We start from the raw sequence: 17,077 nt of genomic DNA on the forward strand, positions 1-17,077 counted from the left end.
TTCCATTTTCTCAGTTGCAGCCATTCACAAGAAAAACAACAGCTGAACAATGCCCCGCTCTCTGTGTATTTACATGACTCAGCTGTTTTTATGACACTGACTAATCGACTAGTCGAACAATGGACGGAGATGGACGCAAATCAAGCAGCAGCGACTTGTTCAAAGAGCTCCGTGGTAGACTACCAGCGGGCTGCCTGTGACCGGCAGGGCGGAGGGGTGGAAGACGGACCGGACCCCCGCAGGATGGAGGCCAGCCAGCCTGTGTACAACTCTGCACTACACCGGGACAGCTAGCAGAGCAGTGCCTGCACAGCAGCACGGACCCCGTTGGGGGCAAAGAGGAGCCCTGCAAGGTGGAGCAGCAAACACCCGGGACAGAGGGCAGACGCCGGCTGTGATGTTGCTTTTACAGAATATTCTACATGTGGGGCAAGATGGTGTAGAAAGGATGATATTGATTATTCATCAATAATATCATAGGCCTCATTTACCCATCACAGGGTAGAAACGATGCAAGAACTGTGGTGGACGCATATCATTAGCACGTGGAAAGTGTGATATTCCACCACATGTGGAGTGCTTCAAGAAGTACCACAATGAGTAGAACATGCATGAAAGATGACGGAATGTATGGGAACAAATGTTATAAATGTGTTTTTAGAGGTTCTAAGAAAAAACTGTTTGCTAAGGTTTTGGGTGTAAAAAAAATGAGAATATAAAGAGAATAAAAAAACATTTCAAATTGGCACAAACAGGTTAAAAAAAGATTGCAGCATTAAATAAAAAATATATTCTCTTTCTCAAAATAAGCAACAATAAGGAACAATTGAGTACCCATTGAGTACCCTCTGTTACGGCTGCTGCCTTTATGTGTTCAGGATTTGATCATGTGTGTCTCCCTCAGGTGTCCAGTCGTGGCATTTTTCCCTTTTCTCCAGCCCTTCATCATGACCTCACCTATCCAGCCAGCAGTCATCCGGGACACCTGTCACCAATCATCCAATTAGCCAATTATCCTCCAGTCCTGCCCCTACATATGTCTTTCTTGTAGAGATGTTCCAATTCCGATACCAGTATCGGAAATTGTGCCGATACTGCTGAAAATGCTGGCATCGGTATCGGCGAGTACTGGAGTCCAGGCACCCATCTGATACCAAGTCATTAATTAAATTAGTAATCTATTCACTGGTGAGCTCCGTTAGCTCCACGAGCTCCTTTAGCACTGACACTTCTTCTTCTGTAATGTTTTGGCAGCTTGCATCCCGTTGGTTGCACTACCGCCATCTGCTGGTCGTCAGCTCTGACACAGTTATTTGCCGTGCCGCTGTGCTGCAGCTGCTGTTCTTGAGAAGAAGAAGAATGGATCACGTGACAGACATACAGTGCCCCTTAAAGAAGCCTATTTTTTTGTTTAGAGTGCAGCTTCTGCTCTTTGGATTTTTATGTTTTGAATGTAACTTCATAGTTTGGTTTTGGACTGTAACATTTTGGAAAGTAATCTTTTAAGTTGCTGTTGAACTATTTTTTTTTTTACTGTTCTATTTAAATGCCCTGTTCATTTTACTATGTTATTTTTGCACCCTAATTAAAAAAAAAACTACATTTGTTTATTAAGTTACTGTTGCACTGCTGTTATTTATACTGTTTTATCTAAATTACTTCATTTTATAATATTGTGTCTGCACTTCAATTTAAAATGCAACAACATATATTTGTAGATTTAAGTTGTCGTTGCACTACTGTTTTATATTGTTCTATTTAAATTCCCTTTAATTTAAAAATATTGGGGCTGCACTTTAAGTTATTGAAAATAATTATTCCTAGATTGATTTAGCTCAATTGCATTTGCACTGCTTTTTTATACTGTTCTATTTAAAAAGTAAATGGCTTGAATTTGCTGTATTGATTCATGTTTTAGGGTTTAACCTGAGCCAGGCCTCACCACAGTGATAATCATGTGACAGTCATGCAGGCGTGGCATGGTATTATTTTATAATGTACTGATATCGGATCGGTACTCGGTATCGGCCGATTCCAACAGTAAAAGTATCGGAATCGGTATCGGGAGGCAAAAAATTGTATCGGAACATCTCTACTTTCTTGGTGTGTGTGAGTCAGAGGGAGAGAACGCTTGTTCCTTTGGGGAGCTTTCTGACGCCTTGTCTGAAGTTTTGTGGGCTTTGTTTTCTTCTCAGCCCAGACTATTGTTTGAGGACCTATTTTTGTTAAACCTACCTGTCCCTGCCAAGTGTGTTTTGTTGTCTTCCCCATTTTCTGATTTGTCTTCATCCTTGGAGAAGGGCTCCAGGTAAGACACCCCGGGGTCTACATTCTGCACGTAGGTAACTTTCTGTATATACACATCAGGTAAGCGTGGGCGGCTGCCACGATCTTCTGTAGCAGGCAGGTAAGGTTCTGGTGAGGCTCAGTTAGTTAGGGTTAATCACTGGTTTAAGGTAGTTTAGGGTCACAGGGTCGAGGTGTAGGGGAAGGTGTCTCAGCCGTGCATGGCTGGAATAGGGGGATGGCTTCAATTATGGGTCATGCTGCAAGCTTGAAATCCGTAGTTTCTCCCGGTATCGGTCTTTGAGTGTTGCGTCAAGATTGTCCACTTGATCTGACAACACAACAATATCCCTACTCTCCTTGTCAGTCGACATTTTCAACGTTAAAGAACACCAAACATACACTACTCTCTGAATGAAACCGCGTATCACTGATTGTTTTCACTTCAATATGGTGGCGGTCCTCTGGTTGCCAACTCCCGGGTCATGGGATTGCAAATACTCTATAACACCTCAGATGTTTGAACTCTTCCACTTGGGGCAATGTCTCTCCGCCAACCTGGAGAGGGCAGACCCCCTTCTTCCAGTCGAGGATCATGGCCTCGGATTTGGAAGTGCTGATCCTCATCCCCATCATTTCACACTTGGCTGAAAACCACCCCAGTGCATGTTGCAGGTCTGGCTTCAAACGCCTTCTCCAAATCCACAAAACACATGTGAACTGGTCGGGCAAACTCCCACAAGCCCTCAAGCACCCTATGGAAGGTATAGGGCTGGTCCAGTGTTCCACAACCAGGACGAAAGCCACATTGTTCCTCCTGGATCCGAGGTTCGACTATCAGAACAGAACAGAACAGAACAGGGAGCTTACAGAAAGCACCCCTCATAACACGGCAGATCAAAGGATGCTGACCTACTGTCTTCCCCTCAAAGTCAATAAAACAAGCAAAAATCGCTGCCCAATAAACATTTTAATGGTAAAATGGTAAATGGTCTACACTTATATAGCGCTTTTACACTGCATTGACAGAGCCCAAAGCGCTTTACACTGAATTAACACCTTCACCCATTCACACACACATTCACACACCTGTGGAGGCGGCTGCCATGCAAGGCGCTCAGTCCATCCACCACATTTATGGTAGGGAAAGCGTTTCCATGACTTACTAACACAAGAAGACAAGATCCCAGTCACAGAACGCTGGAAGGGAACTTGTGAGTGTGAGCACCATTTCTCAAGAATCCACCATTTTATCTCATAAAGGGGCCTCGTTGAAGGGGCCAAAGCATTCTGAATGGTCCCAATTTCATTTAAAAGAAGACCCACAGTCCTCAGACTGAAGCACTGATGGGCCAAGCCCACAGTGTCAGCCTCTCTGGGTGGATTCAGTCCGTGTCATTCATAAAAACACCCGTGTCAAGTAAACGCCCACAGAGCAGCGATTGCTGTTCGACTATTGTTTTTCTTGTGAATAGCTCCAACTGAGAAAACCGAACAACCACGCAACAAAGTGCTTTTTCAGGCCTCGTTGGCGCAGTAGGCAGCGCATCAGTCTCATAATCTGAAGGTCGTGAGTTCAACCCTCACACGGGGCAGTGCTTTTAGGGCAAATTATGATCAACAGACCAGACATGCTGGTCCACGTTCACAAGTCTTCACACAGTTCATCTGAAAGTCCTGCAAATCTACAAAAGGGAGTCATCCCCACTCATCACACAAACTCTTTAATGAAGCAGCTCTGTCTTACCCTGCTGTTCTTTATGAAAACTGTCTACAAACTGTACAATAAATTATTAAAAAGCACAGCGTACTTGACTTTTTGATGGCAAATGAAAATTCTAAATGCTTCACAATAACATGACAGTTGGATGAAATTCCAAACCAAGGTCAACAAAAATATTCTGTCTTTGATACAAGGAAGTCCCATGTTCAATGTGTTAATTGTGCTTTTGTTTCCTTGACTCACTCAAATCTTTTCACGTGATATTGCACTAGTGCTCGCTCACAGCAGTTTCTAGTGAAGTACTGATGGCCAGTCGGTGTCATTCATGAAAACAACTGAGTCATGTAAATGCTCACAGAGCAGCGTATTGTCCAACTGTTGTTTTTCTTGTGAACGGCTACATTATCAAAAGCGAACAACCACGCAGTAAGTTGCTTTTTCAGGCCTCGTTGGCGCAGTAGGCAGCGCGTCAGTCTCATAATCTGAAGGTCGTGAGTTCAACCCTCACACGGGGCAGTGCTTTTAGGGCCAATCATGATCAATAGACTGGACATGCGGGTGCACGTTCACAAGTCTTCACACAACTCATCTGGGAGTCATGACCATTCATCACATAAACTTGTTAATGCAGTACCTCTGTCTTACACTGCTGTTCATTATGAAAACTGTCTACAAGCTCTACAATGAATTATAAAAAAGCACAGTGTACCAAAGGGTCAATTATATGACAAATTCTATGAGAAATGCACAACATGATCAATTCAACAGCTGGGGATCACCACAGTCGCAGTACGACCTTTCTAGAACATTGGCCCCCATCCCATCTTCTTATGGTTTTGACCAGAAGATATGCCAAATAATGAAGCACTTGCCTCGGACAGACACATCCTGCCTGTCGAGGCAATACAAAACATTACATACCCCACGGGCCGTAACCTGCTTTACTGAGGTTAATGCTCATGAGGAGGGGACATGAGCAAGATGCTTCAATCAGAATTAACCACCGTCTTGGGATTATCCAAACTCATCATAAAGCTCATTAATCACAATAAATGAAACACTCTGTATCATATTCAAGCAAGATCACAATTTTGTATCTGTGTCTTTATGTCTCTGCAGGAGACAGATGCATTGACAAAGCAAAACAAGGGAAAGTGTGCATGTATGTATCTGTGCTTGCATATGTACTATTCAAGAAAGAATAGAGAATTAAATGTTGAAAGGCACATGAAAAAACAAAAGTGAATAACTCAGAGCAATCATTTTTCTTTTGCAAAATGATAAATTTAAAGTATTTACCAAAATAAAAACAGGTGGGTTCACTTAATTATGTTTACATCTCATTATTCATTGCAATTACACTATCAGAGAAAACATAAATCCCGTGATGAACATTCATTCGACTTACCTTGATTGTTTGTAGAGCAGAGCTTCAACTATGCCAGTTACAAGTTGGTTGATTTGAGGGTTTACTATTTTAAACATCTAAAATACACTTTTGCATAAGAAAATGTGCATACTAATAAATGTCTCTGTTTCTCAGGGGCTGGCCTGACCGAGTGAGGGTAAACACATTTTCAAAAAAATGTTCCTGTTAAGAAATTGTGCATCATAAATTGTTGCACTATGGACAAAATTTGAACACCCTGGAAACTTGAAAAACGAAAAGAAAATGGCTGCTACAGCACACTTACGCAGAGCTTGGGAAGCAAAGGCTGTCATGGCGCTCTGCAGTCGGTCTGGTCTGAGTGCCTGCACCAGCAAAAGCTGAGAATGAGAGAGCAAAATAAAATTAAAAATCCACCATCATGTCATTACAAAATGTTCCAATTTTGTGAGACATCACAACTAAACCACCTTAAGAAACTAGATTTGAAAAATATCCACTGTCACACTGACTAATATTTTAAAAATTCTGTTTTAAGACACTTTCAAGCAGACAATATAAAAACCAGTGAGTCAAGGATTGTTTTCCACTCAAGTGCTTCTAATCAATTGAATATCAAGTGCATTCTGTCTTGTCTGTGCTTTGTATTTAGAAGATCTAAGTCTTCATGCATCCAACACATTAAACCATGTAGCAAGTGGTACTCCAATTATTCTTTGATCATCACAGAAACTATCAAAGAAAGAATAGTTTTGGAAAGTTGGCATCACAGACTTCAACTACAAAACAGCCCACATCCCCACCAAGTAAGTCGTAACTGATGATTTTTCAGAATTGTTTGTTAGTTACTCCGTTTTGTTTTTGTTTGTTTTTGTTTGTTTGTTTTTTTTTTTTTTTGACAAGCATAAAGACACAGGAATCAGGCTTTGTTAATGTAGATCTGAGCATCACACTAATATCATTCAGGTGACTTTGTCTGTCAGGAGGTCAGAGAAGCAAACCAATAACTGGATGTCTGCTAGTTTGATTCACACTGACGACAGGTCACCGCCACAGGCCCTGAAACACTGAACTGCTCAGTTTTCACCCAGCGTCGTAACGTTGCCATATCAAACACAAATGATTTTGTATGGGATCCTGGGAAACTTGGAGGAAGATATTTAATCGAAATATTTTGTAACACCTCGCATTGTAGTCGGTCTGCTCAAAGTGACAGTAGTCACGGAGAAACACAATCTCTGCAAGTGAAAAAGCCCAAAGCTGAAACAATCGAGTTTCGACACGGCACAGTTCAAGAGTTGATTGAAAGCTGACCTGTTGGAAAGGGCTAATTTTTTTGGCAATGGAAGACGGTATTTCCTGCTCACAATGTGAGCTCTGCAAGAAGGACAGCCAAAGGTCTGAGTCACTCAAGCACAGGGTCTGGTAGAGGGCCGGGAACGTAGACTGCAGAAGAGAGATAGCACAAACATAGAAAAGAGAATGAAACGGTGGCAGACAGCTCAGAATATCCTAAATGAATACCATATTTTCCAGACCTAGTTGTCTGACTGGTGGATATTAGATGACACTGCAAAAATTATCATATGCAGCAACAGTGTTCTGAGGAAAACAATTTAACTAACTTTTATGTACCTTCAAGATGCATATTTTGACAGATGACATTATTGTAGAAGTGTCATATATCCCATTAGCACCTGATGATTTAGCTACGTTAAGATTCAAGTTTGTTTTTTGTTTTGTTTTTTCGCCAATGAACATATTTTATCTTATTTACTTTAAAAACAGCAACTGCTCCATGTCTCTCCTGGTCAATCCAAGAAGGGAGCTCCTATTGAGAGAAGAGAGTCATTTGTCAAACACATAAATATGTGGCATTTTCCTGCTCCAAGATAAAAGGCAGCATTTTCACCTCTTTCTTGAACATTTCCCCGACGATTGATCCAGTGAACACATCCCATTCCTACAAAGAAGCAGTACAATTTGTTTTGAGTTTCTACAAAGTAAAAATTGGGGTTTTTCTTTTCCAAAACTAATTATGAAATACTTCAAATACAAACAAATGTACTCACATTCTCTTGGAAGAGTTCAGGGTGCATCCCTTTCACAAAGTGGATGGCAAACATGAGCTGGTCAGCCTAAGGAAGAGATTAGACGGGAAGAATAAAATCTGATTAAGTAAAGGTAAGAAATCTTACAGTCTGTGTAAAGAGAGTCCTGTCTCATGATGTGGAGCTCAGTCTGCCTTTTGAACCCACCTTAAGCAACTGGTTCAGCTTGACCAAAAGCACGGCACCGGCAGCTGCAGCATCGCTAAACACTTTGCTGTTGTGCACATCTCACTTCTATTCTGATGGTAATACAGTGTAAATAAGATCAAAATCCTCTTGGATAAGGATGGAAACATGTCACAGCTGAACAAGGCCTTTAATCCTAACAGCTCAGGTTGGTTGTGTCAAGGATAGAAGGATGAAGTCTGTGTCAAAATAAGCATGCAAAGCCTCCGTGATAGTGTGGAAACCTTTTTACCAATGAAAACTATTCAGTTCAACATGAAATAAACGCTCAGGCAACAAGACACAGGGCCGCTGAGACATCAGGCAAGATTCAAATAAAATTCCTAAGGACATACAATACATACTGGATACAACATCGAGCCACATCCGGGTTCATTTAAATCACTGTTAAGCGTTGTGTAGCCACAACTTAATTCAAAGGTTTGCCAAGTCGTAAATCACATGGAGTCAATGACATTCTTAAAAATGGCCAAATATTGCTTAAAAGAGGCAATAGCTTAAAGAAGTTTGCCACACTTTGCTGTGAAGCTGTGCTCTCACGCCACACACCAAACATGTCTCATTCGATTAGATGTTACATGCTGGTTGCCCATTTCTTGCATCACTTTCTAAACCAACACACTTGTAAGTGAATGAACCAGGTACCCTTTTTCCAAAATCAAAATAAATACCTTTGCTTTTCAGAAATCATCGTTCAGTCCCTCCCAGAAGATGTTGAGGTCGATTATCTGCTCTTATTCTTTCAGTGACAATACCACCATAATAACCAATTGTGCACCTTTTGTCACTCACAGTAAAATGCATTCACACCACTTCAGTAGCATCACACATGAATATGAAAATCTAATTACATGTGCTTAACAACTGGGTGGCAAGGACAACCACATTGCAATTAGCATGCAAGGCAGTTATCTGTCTCAGTGCCGTGGTTTGTATAGTCGCAAAGTGTTAAATGACTGTGGAAATCTAATCACTCTGGCTATTCACAGGAGCAACAATCAGTTCCACCAGATGCACGAACTGCTCCTGAAAAATCAGGTGCATCAGTGAAACAGTGATCTATGGAAAACACCTTTTTCCTGACACAGTGGCTGCAATAATGCAATTAAAAAAAATGGAGAATTATCCCTTAATAATGACGTAACATGACTACAGTCCTCAAAAGAGATTTTAACCAACCAGAGTAAGATTCGGGGACAAGAGCTGTTGCTCCCCTCGCTGGTATAAATACTTGTTTAATCTAGTATTTCCAAACACAGGGTAGAGCTATATGGCATCCTTCAACAACAAACCTCCCGACCCCTGATATTTATGAGTCAAGCTGCTTAAACAACACCCACACTCACACCAGAACACTGTGACAATCACAATATCTGTTATTGCATTTTCAGAGTAGCACGACGGGCTTCTGGCTTTTCCACAGTCAGGCGCAGCTCTAAGTGTACTTATTTGGTCCTGCTCTCAGCGGCTGCACAGCTTTGTGTTTTCCTGTGATGAAAGCTTAGGACTAAAACACAAAACTAGACATGATAAACAAAAAAAAAAACAAAAAACAAAGTAGGTTTAAGTGAATCATTTTAGTGCATTTGTATCACAGAGAGCCAGTACTTTAGGACCGGGGGGTTTCAAAGTGTGGGAGGAGTGAGGCACAATACAAAACAGGCTTCAGCAAGTTACAGCAAAACAACGATCCCATATGTCATGTTTTTAAAATTTTTGTTGTTGTTGTCGTTTTGCTTTTTTCAGAAAAATCCCAGCTGATTCTTCCACACTGAGGGTTTCTAAAAACTGTCAAGTCAATACGCTATTGAGCCGAATCATTCGGTGGTGAAACTTACCATGAACACTCACTAATCACGGCACCTCGCGATGCCACTGAAAATAGACATGTCCGAAATAACATGCCTGTGGCTGCTTTCCCCTCTCTTGTTTGCTCTTTTGTTCTCTCATTTCCTTCATTTCTATCCTCTCTTGCTCATTAACCGCCTTCACTGGCCTCCTCTCCCACCTCTCTCCTTTTCCTTTTAAAGTTATCTCTTTTGCAGCACAAAAGAGGTGTTGACAGAAGCACTGATAAAGGAGTCCAATGCTTCCCCTCTGCTAATAACTGGGCTGCAGCTGCCTGCATGTACTGGTGTATGGCTGCAGAGCAGATAGCCTTGAGATGGGATCAGCAGTTAACAGCAACTCTCACTTCGCTTCACACTGCTATTACCATAGGGGCAACACACACACACACACACAACACACACGCCCACACACAGAAATCACATTTGCCCTGGGCTGCACTGCTCGATGCAGTGATTGCTGTGTTGTTCAATATTTGACGGTCAATTAATGCGTTAGCATCAGAAGCATCACTGCAGGACTGAATACAGAGTCACATGATTGTGTTTTCATTTGTATAATTTTGAGCGAAATATCTCATTTTCCTTCTTAACCTTTTAATATCTGAATCAATCATTACAGTGATGAAGGTATTTATTCATGTTACCTTGAAAAGGGACCGGCAGACATACTCATACACCATATTCTTCAATTTGGTTTCCAGAGCAGCAATCCTGGCTTCAGTGTTTTCTTCTTCCTGAAAAGTTCAGAAATAATAGTTACATTTAGTTTAGTTTGACAAAGAACGTGCTGAGCTTCAGTTAAAATTTACCTGTATTTAGAGCAAAGTTAAAAGCAGCAATTAAAAGATAAATAGTAACATTGTTATTCTGACACATCCCTTGTTTCTGTCACACAGCGGTGTGTGTGTGTGTGTGTGTGTGTGTGTGTGTTCTTTTTGAAATACAGGCATGTTTTTTTCCCTTACACAAAGACAACAGGGAGATTGAACCACAGAGTGAGGGACAGCAGCAGGACTGTACAGCAGTAAACTCATGAGACAGGGAAGCGAAGAAACTCCTATGTCACAAGAGAAACTGGGACTATTAGAGCATGATAATCAGACGCACAAAGACAACTGAGGGAAGGGGCAAGAGAGAGAAATCCCATATGGGTTCTGTTTGTCTCCTCCGTATTTACATTTCATGTGGATTTCATCTGTCCTCCAGAATCTCTAACATGAATCTCAGTCAGTTGCTGTTTTTTAGAGGTGTCCCCGACTAAGGATTTCTATAGTCGAATCTGATTCGTCCGAATCTGCCAATAGTCGACTGATAGTCGAATCTTTCATCTTGTTTGGAGGAGCGGGCGGGCGGGGGGGGGGAATGAAGTGTGCCTACACAGGTGTCGGAGCGCAGCACAGTGCAGAGCGGTGCTCATGGGCGCCTATGCCTACAGTCGGCCCTGATTGCACTAATAATAAAAAAATTAAACAAAACAAAACAAACAAAAAAAACCCCCAAAAACAATGAAAAAAAAAACAGCGCAGGCAGGTAAAACAACACTTATTTTTTTCCTGCACACTGAAATACAGACTGGAACAAAGTGTCGGTAACTCTAAACATCAAACAAATGAAGTATAGTTCAAATGACCAGAACCAAACCCTCTTCTAACAAACGGGCTAAAGCATGTCATTTATTTATATCTATAATCTCTGCAGATAAGATCACATTTTTTGGCTAAACAACTTCTCACATTATCTGCTCAAATTAAATGAAATAGGCTTAATTGCACTGTGTCGGGTCGTTTCGCAGCGCAGCATCCATGCAAAAACAAACACTAAATTAAATAGAATTAGCCTTTTAGATAAATAAAATAATAATATAATAATAACCTAAAATATTACAATCAAACGAAATAAAAGTCAGCATTAAAAATGAGAAATGAGCAACAGAACCGTCTTTTAGCAACAGAATTATCTGGCTACTGACCCGTTTAAGGCAGAAAGCCATGTTGTTGTGAAGTGATATGAAAGGACACAACTTGCATTTGACTTTTTTTTTGGATCATCTTTGACTTGGTCTGAAGTTCTGTTTTTTTTCCGACTTTGTGAGCCTTTTAAAGTTCAGCCAAATCACCACCGAGATGCTGCTCTGAGATGGAGCTCTGCGCAAAATCGGATTGTGCCACTCACCATGGTGGTTGATTCACAAACACTAAATAGATAGAGTATTGAATAAAAGTACAAGTACATTTTTCCACAGTATATTTGATAGGCTAACATGTATATCAAATAGGCTTTATATCATGTTTATTTGGAAAAAAAACCAAGCAATTCTATGTAGAATCAGTCATTCAGCACCCCCATACAGCTGTAATGGAATGGTCCTCCTTTAATAACCACATTTTTTTCTATGCTTCGACTGCGTGATTGGTAGTCGAATCAGGCCCCTTCGAACGAATCGTCGAATCGTTGACTATCTGAGGACACCCCTACTGTTTTTAGGACGTTGAAATAAAATAATTCCATAAAAGTTAAGCATCCGCACACAGCACCATACAGTAAATGTTTGCATTTTAAGTTAATATAATGTTCATATCAAGCATAGAAACATAACATGTTTGTGTGAGTCTGCGTGTATGAGTGAATAGGAGTTGTCGCCGTCAGCATTTGGAGGATAAAATCCTTTTCCAGATCTCTGGAAACATCTGTAGACCATGGAAAATTGTAGTTGTCCATTCAATACAACAAATAAAAGGCAGCGGGGGAGTGAAAGTGCATGAGTCAGTGCACCTTTCTGACCATAAACAGCGGACGGATCTACCTACACACATATCTACACACACACACACACACACACACACGTAACAGTGGTGACCAGCTGCCGCATGGTGACATTCTTGGATGGCAGCACTGGCTGTAACAACCCACACAGGATTTGGGGAATTACTGCTCCATCTCTCAACTCAGCCTCTGTATGAGTGTGTGTATGCGTGTGTGTGTGTGTGTGTGTGTGTGTGTGTGTGTGTGTGTGTGTGTGTACCCTGGTTATCACACAGTGTTTAGGGCTCAGATGGACAACAGCGGTGACAGACAGTCCTCAGTGCTCTCCAGCTGTGCAGGTCAGAATGAGATAAACTCACTATAGGAAAACGTGAAATCATTTATTGAGTGTCGTGTTTTTTTAGGCTGCTTAGTTTGCCACGGGTCGCACTGTCTGGAAATTAGTAGGCAATTGAAATATCTGTGGCAACTTCAGGCAACAATGTTTTAACTGTGAGCGGGTTGAGCTGTCCTGCATTAAAACTTGAACAATTATCTGCACCATCCAGAATGGATTTTCTTCAATGGATTATGTTTCTTTCAAAACAAAAGTGATCCATGAGCAAGTGCCACATCTAAACATAAAGCTTTTTTTAAGCCAGTCTGCCATTTTGGGAAAGACCGTGAGGAGCAAATTGGGAGGGGCGGGTAAATTCCCTGTTTGCACAGTGAAATCCAATGATACAAATGCACATTTATATTCTACTTCAGTGGTTTTACGACCTTGTTTCCTTCGCGTTCTGTCCAGAACGCCTCCAAAAGAATGTCTGTGGACATCTTCTCCACTCTGACCTAGGGGAGTTTTCAGGTCTGTTGTAGATTTTAGAAAGACTTTTATTCTGAGTTTTCTTTGGTATGTGAAATCTAATGTTAACAACTTCTAAGCAGACAAAAGCGTCAAGCCCATCAGGGATTTCTGAAGACTCATAAGTGAGAGCAAAGCATCAACATTTAGCATTAAAACAGTGGCAATGAATGAAAAAAGAAAACCGAATCACCTTCTTGGCCTGCAGAGCTCGCTGGAAGAGGCGCAGGAAGGCGGCAAGGCTGAAACGGTACATGTTGTTGATTTTCGACAGGTCTGTGATGACAAAGTACATCTTGCTGGCGCTCTCGGCAAGAGGCAGGTAAGCATCCCGCTCCTGAAATTAAAACAGAAACACTGACATTAAAATAACCGTAAGTTGTGTCTTTTTTTTTTTTTAAGCAGAAGAAAAGCCCACTAAAGACACATGTTTTAAGAGATTCACATGGAATGTAAGAAACTTGGATAGTCAGAGGGAAGAGAACAATTAGTAAGAAAACCAAAGAAAAGTGTATTTTAATTCCAGATGGATTGTGATAAAAGACATAAGGGAAGATGGCAGGAGATGAGATGTGAAGGAAATGTGAGGGGAAAGGGTGCAAATGATGAATATAGAAATAAAAACAGAAAAAACAACAAATGAAAAATAGAAAAAAAACGTGAGAGAAAAGGATAAAATGAGATCTGGTGTAACACTGCACCCTACAGGATGGTTATGTAATGCCTCTGCAGCCTCACAACACCTGCTGCACATCTGGACCTCCTGACATTAGTTGCAGTAAGTGACCGTGAAGTTAATGTCAACGATCACAGTAACTTTAAGATGAAATCCTACAATTTTCAATGTCAATATGAGCACATCTGAAGGTGACTCTGCTTTATTCCAAAGATTATGCAAAACATCAACAACGGGTTCGGCATCAGTTTCCATTGTGGTTTTTGTTTGTTTTCGTTTTTTTTTTTCATATTATCTCCCCTTTTCTTGAGCTTTATAGAAAGTATTTAAGAACTGGTGTTTTGTATTTTCTTTTTTCCAGATTAGAAAAGATAAGAGTATGTAGTTACATTTAGAATAATTGGATTTTGAAAAGTGTGTTGATTTGTCAATTATTTCAAAACAAATTACAAAAAAAAAACTCAACTTGTATTTTGATCAATAAGGCCTCTGGTTACAAAAAACAAGAACACATTTCCATCTTGCAATTTTTTTTCCCTAATATCTCTAGATTCTATTCAGGGGCATTTATGATTTTCATGACTTGCACAAAATTATGAAGAAAAAACTAAACAGCTTTGACATAATTAAGTTTGCATTTAAGAAATATCAATAATATAGAAGTTTGTTGGCTTGAAAAAAAAACATGTCTTAAATTACATGTCAACATCTTTACACTTCAGCTGAAACACAGTTAAGTGTTTTGAATCAAAAATAACTAATTGCCATTAAAACTCGTGTCCGTTCTTTCCAATGTATGTATCATTTTTTAACAGAGCTTAAATGTGTCAGTCTGGTTCGATACTATAATATCAGCATAAAGCAATATAAATATTTATTTATGAGCTCCGCCTTCGTCTCATAGACCCCCATGTTATCCGAAAAAGTGCCGGTCAGCTTCAGCCAATAGATTTCAAGCGTCCGCCTTGTCATGCTGTCAATCAACGTGTGTGCGCGGCCAGAGAGACTTTACGCTTACCTCGGATATATCCACGGTCTGCTGAACAGCCACCGTAAACAGCTAAACATGTAGGATGCTGTAGGAGTCGGAGGCTCTCATTTTTACCCCACAGATAATGCGCGAGCACAATTAAAGGGGCGTGGCTTGGTCGCTCACGAAAGCAGAGGGAGGGCGGAAACTCGAGACGTTGGATTAAAAAAACCTCTCTCTTTCAAAACTCCGCACACGAGCTTTAATGTGAGAACAAATTGCAATGCACGTTAACTTTTAGAAGTAATGCAGGTGTCATTTCAAATCATACATTCTACAATGAGTCTGAAGATTATTTGGGAATTTAGGTTTTGCACAGAGTGAAGAAGATGATGCACGCTGCTCATTGCATCATGAGGAAGCTTTTGTTCAATAAGTGTTTTTAAATGGTGAGACACACGAGACATGTCAAAGTTTTGATTAAGGTAACACTTCTAAATTCATTTTACGTGCACACGAGAGTGTGTGTGTGTGTGTATGTGTGTGCACACATGTGTGAGGGATGAAGAATACCTGATCCAGGGATGCCTGCAGCCGGTGTGATTCCTGGAGGGACTCCTGGATGAGAGCGCTGCTCGCTTTGGTCTGGTTCAGACTGTCTATCAGCTCACTGTTTTCCAGAATATTACCCTGAGCTGTGGCCAGGGTCTGACAAAAAAAAAACACAAAGATAGAGTAGTTGGTAGACAATAAATAAGTAAGAGAGAGGAGAAGAAGAAAAGTGAGCTATTCAAATGTCGAGACTGTGTGTGTGTTTGCAGGTGTGTGAATTGGCTGAGGTTGCTAATTTGATGAAAGTTGCAAGAAAAACAGATTTTCTTATTTAAGCATTCACCATGTGTCACGACTCTCCGACTCCATCCCGTTGAATCTATTCTCTCAAATGAAGTGATACAATTTATTCAAATAAATTCAAGTAAAATAGATGAGAAAGCAGTAGAGCATGGAAATGTCAAGTTGAAAATGCTCTTACAATTCAAGAGTAATTACGTGTCTAGTGCTGAAGCGCTGACTTCCTGCTCCTGGCATTATCCGTGTTTGTGTCCAACTTTCACTGAATCCGTGAGTCCGAAGAAATGGCCATTAAGTTAAATGTGTCATTGTGTCCATCATAAAGAAGGGCAATGTGTATGTTTATATTCATTCAGTCCTTATCAAGTTGTTCCTTTTTTACTTCCAGCCATGGATTGTCTCGAAAAGAAAAAAAAAAGCTGATGATCTCTGATTTCTCAACGTTCCAGTGGAACCATGCTGGAAGACACGCCCACTTTCAAAAGCAGGAACCAGGAAAAACCAGTTGGCACTTCAGATTCTACACTTCATATGGTTAAGTTTATTTTTGTGATGTGTTAATCTAATTTGAACAACCTAACCCAGCCTTTAAGCCCCCATGTTGGTCTCTGAGCCTCCCACAAGTGTTTTTTTCAGCTCCCAGGTGGGAACCACTGCAACAATTAGGCCATGTTTTTGAATAAACATTCAAGTGATGATCAAAGAAAATGTTTATTACCATGGGTGTGAAACTCCACAAACTACTTTTTTTCAACAAGAGAAAAAGTTTGAAAAAAGTTGGTGACTTTGTCACTTCCTGTAGTTATTTTTGTTAAATTTTTAATCCTATCTTCTTCGCTTTTTTTTTTTGCAACAAAAAAACTTAGAGTTGTCAATGTAGTTACTGGATATGAAAACAAAATAAATAAACCAAGGTGTCAGTATATGCTTAGGTCAATCCAAATCTACTGTTACTGTTGAATAGTGGTTCCATAACTGTCTGGTTAAAGAGAGGAAAAAAAAAATGTTTCTCAACAACAGAAGCACAGCCCCGCCCAGCATCAAAGCGCCTGGTTTTGGCAGTATCCTCCTCAGACTCATTTGGCCATGTTTGAGGGAGACACTCTGATCACAGCAGTGGCAACTCTTCTCATTTGGTCTGATCACAGTCTCTCTGTCTACAGCACCCTCCTCAGGGAGAAAGAGTCCGCGAAAAGGTCTGCAGTGCAAAGGGAGGGGGGGGGACGAGCAATCCGAATCCTAAGGAGGATGAATTTCTTGCTTTCTCAATATAGGCTGAATGCCTCCATCTTTACCTCCAACAGTGAATCTTCCAACTGAGCCAGCTGAATTTTCTTGTCTTCCTCTTGTTGAAGAAGCCTTGTTTTCTCAGTCTCCAGTTCTGGCTTTTCCTGCTGGATGGTCAAGGCCAGCAGCTGAAACACAAACA

General features: G+C 40.7%; 1 protein-coding gene and 2 non-coding genes across 3 annotated transcripts in view; 2 read left to right on the forward strand and 1 right to left on the reverse strand.

Moving 5' to 3' along the window:
* Positions 1–17,077, reverse strand: part of dync2h1 (dynein cytoplasmic 2 heavy chain 1) — a 115,755-nt gene that overhangs the window by 55,556 nt on the left and 43,122 nt on the right. Inside the window, exons 73-81 of the mRNA XM_030108001.1 lie at positions 16,944–17,063; positions 15,370–15,504; positions 13,344–13,487; positions 10,188–10,277; positions 7,469–7,534; positions 7,309–7,359; positions 7,174–7,227; positions 6,711–6,842; positions 5,704–5,776 (exon numbers count right to left, since the gene is read on the reverse strand). Coding sequence (XP_029963861.1) covers positions 5,704–5,776; positions 6,711–6,842; positions 7,174–7,227; positions 7,309–7,359; positions 7,469–7,534; positions 10,188–10,277; positions 13,344–13,487; positions 15,370–15,504; positions 16,944–17,063 — 865 coding nt within the window. The remainder of the gene's footprint in view (positions 1–5,703; positions 5,777–6,710; positions 6,843–7,173; positions 7,228–7,308; positions 7,360–7,468; positions 7,535–10,187; positions 10,278–13,343; positions 13,488–15,369; positions 15,505–16,943; positions 17,064–17,077) is intronic.
* Positions 3,809–3,881, forward strand: trnam-cau (transfer RNA methionine (anticodon CAU)). The gene has a single exon. It is a non-coding gene; the product is annotated as a tRNA-Met (tRNA).
* On the forward strand, positions 4,453–4,525 carry trnam-cau (transfer RNA methionine (anticodon CAU)). The gene has a single exon. It is a non-coding gene; the product is annotated as a tRNA-Met (tRNA).

Source organism: Salarias fasciatus, chromosome 14 (genome assembly GCF_902148845.1).
Source record: "Salarias fasciatus chromosome 14, fSalaFa1.1, whole genome shotgun sequence".
In the NCBI taxonomy this organism is placed as follows: Eukaryota; Metazoa; Chordata; class Actinopteri; order Blenniiformes; family Blenniidae; genus Salarias; species Salarias fasciatus.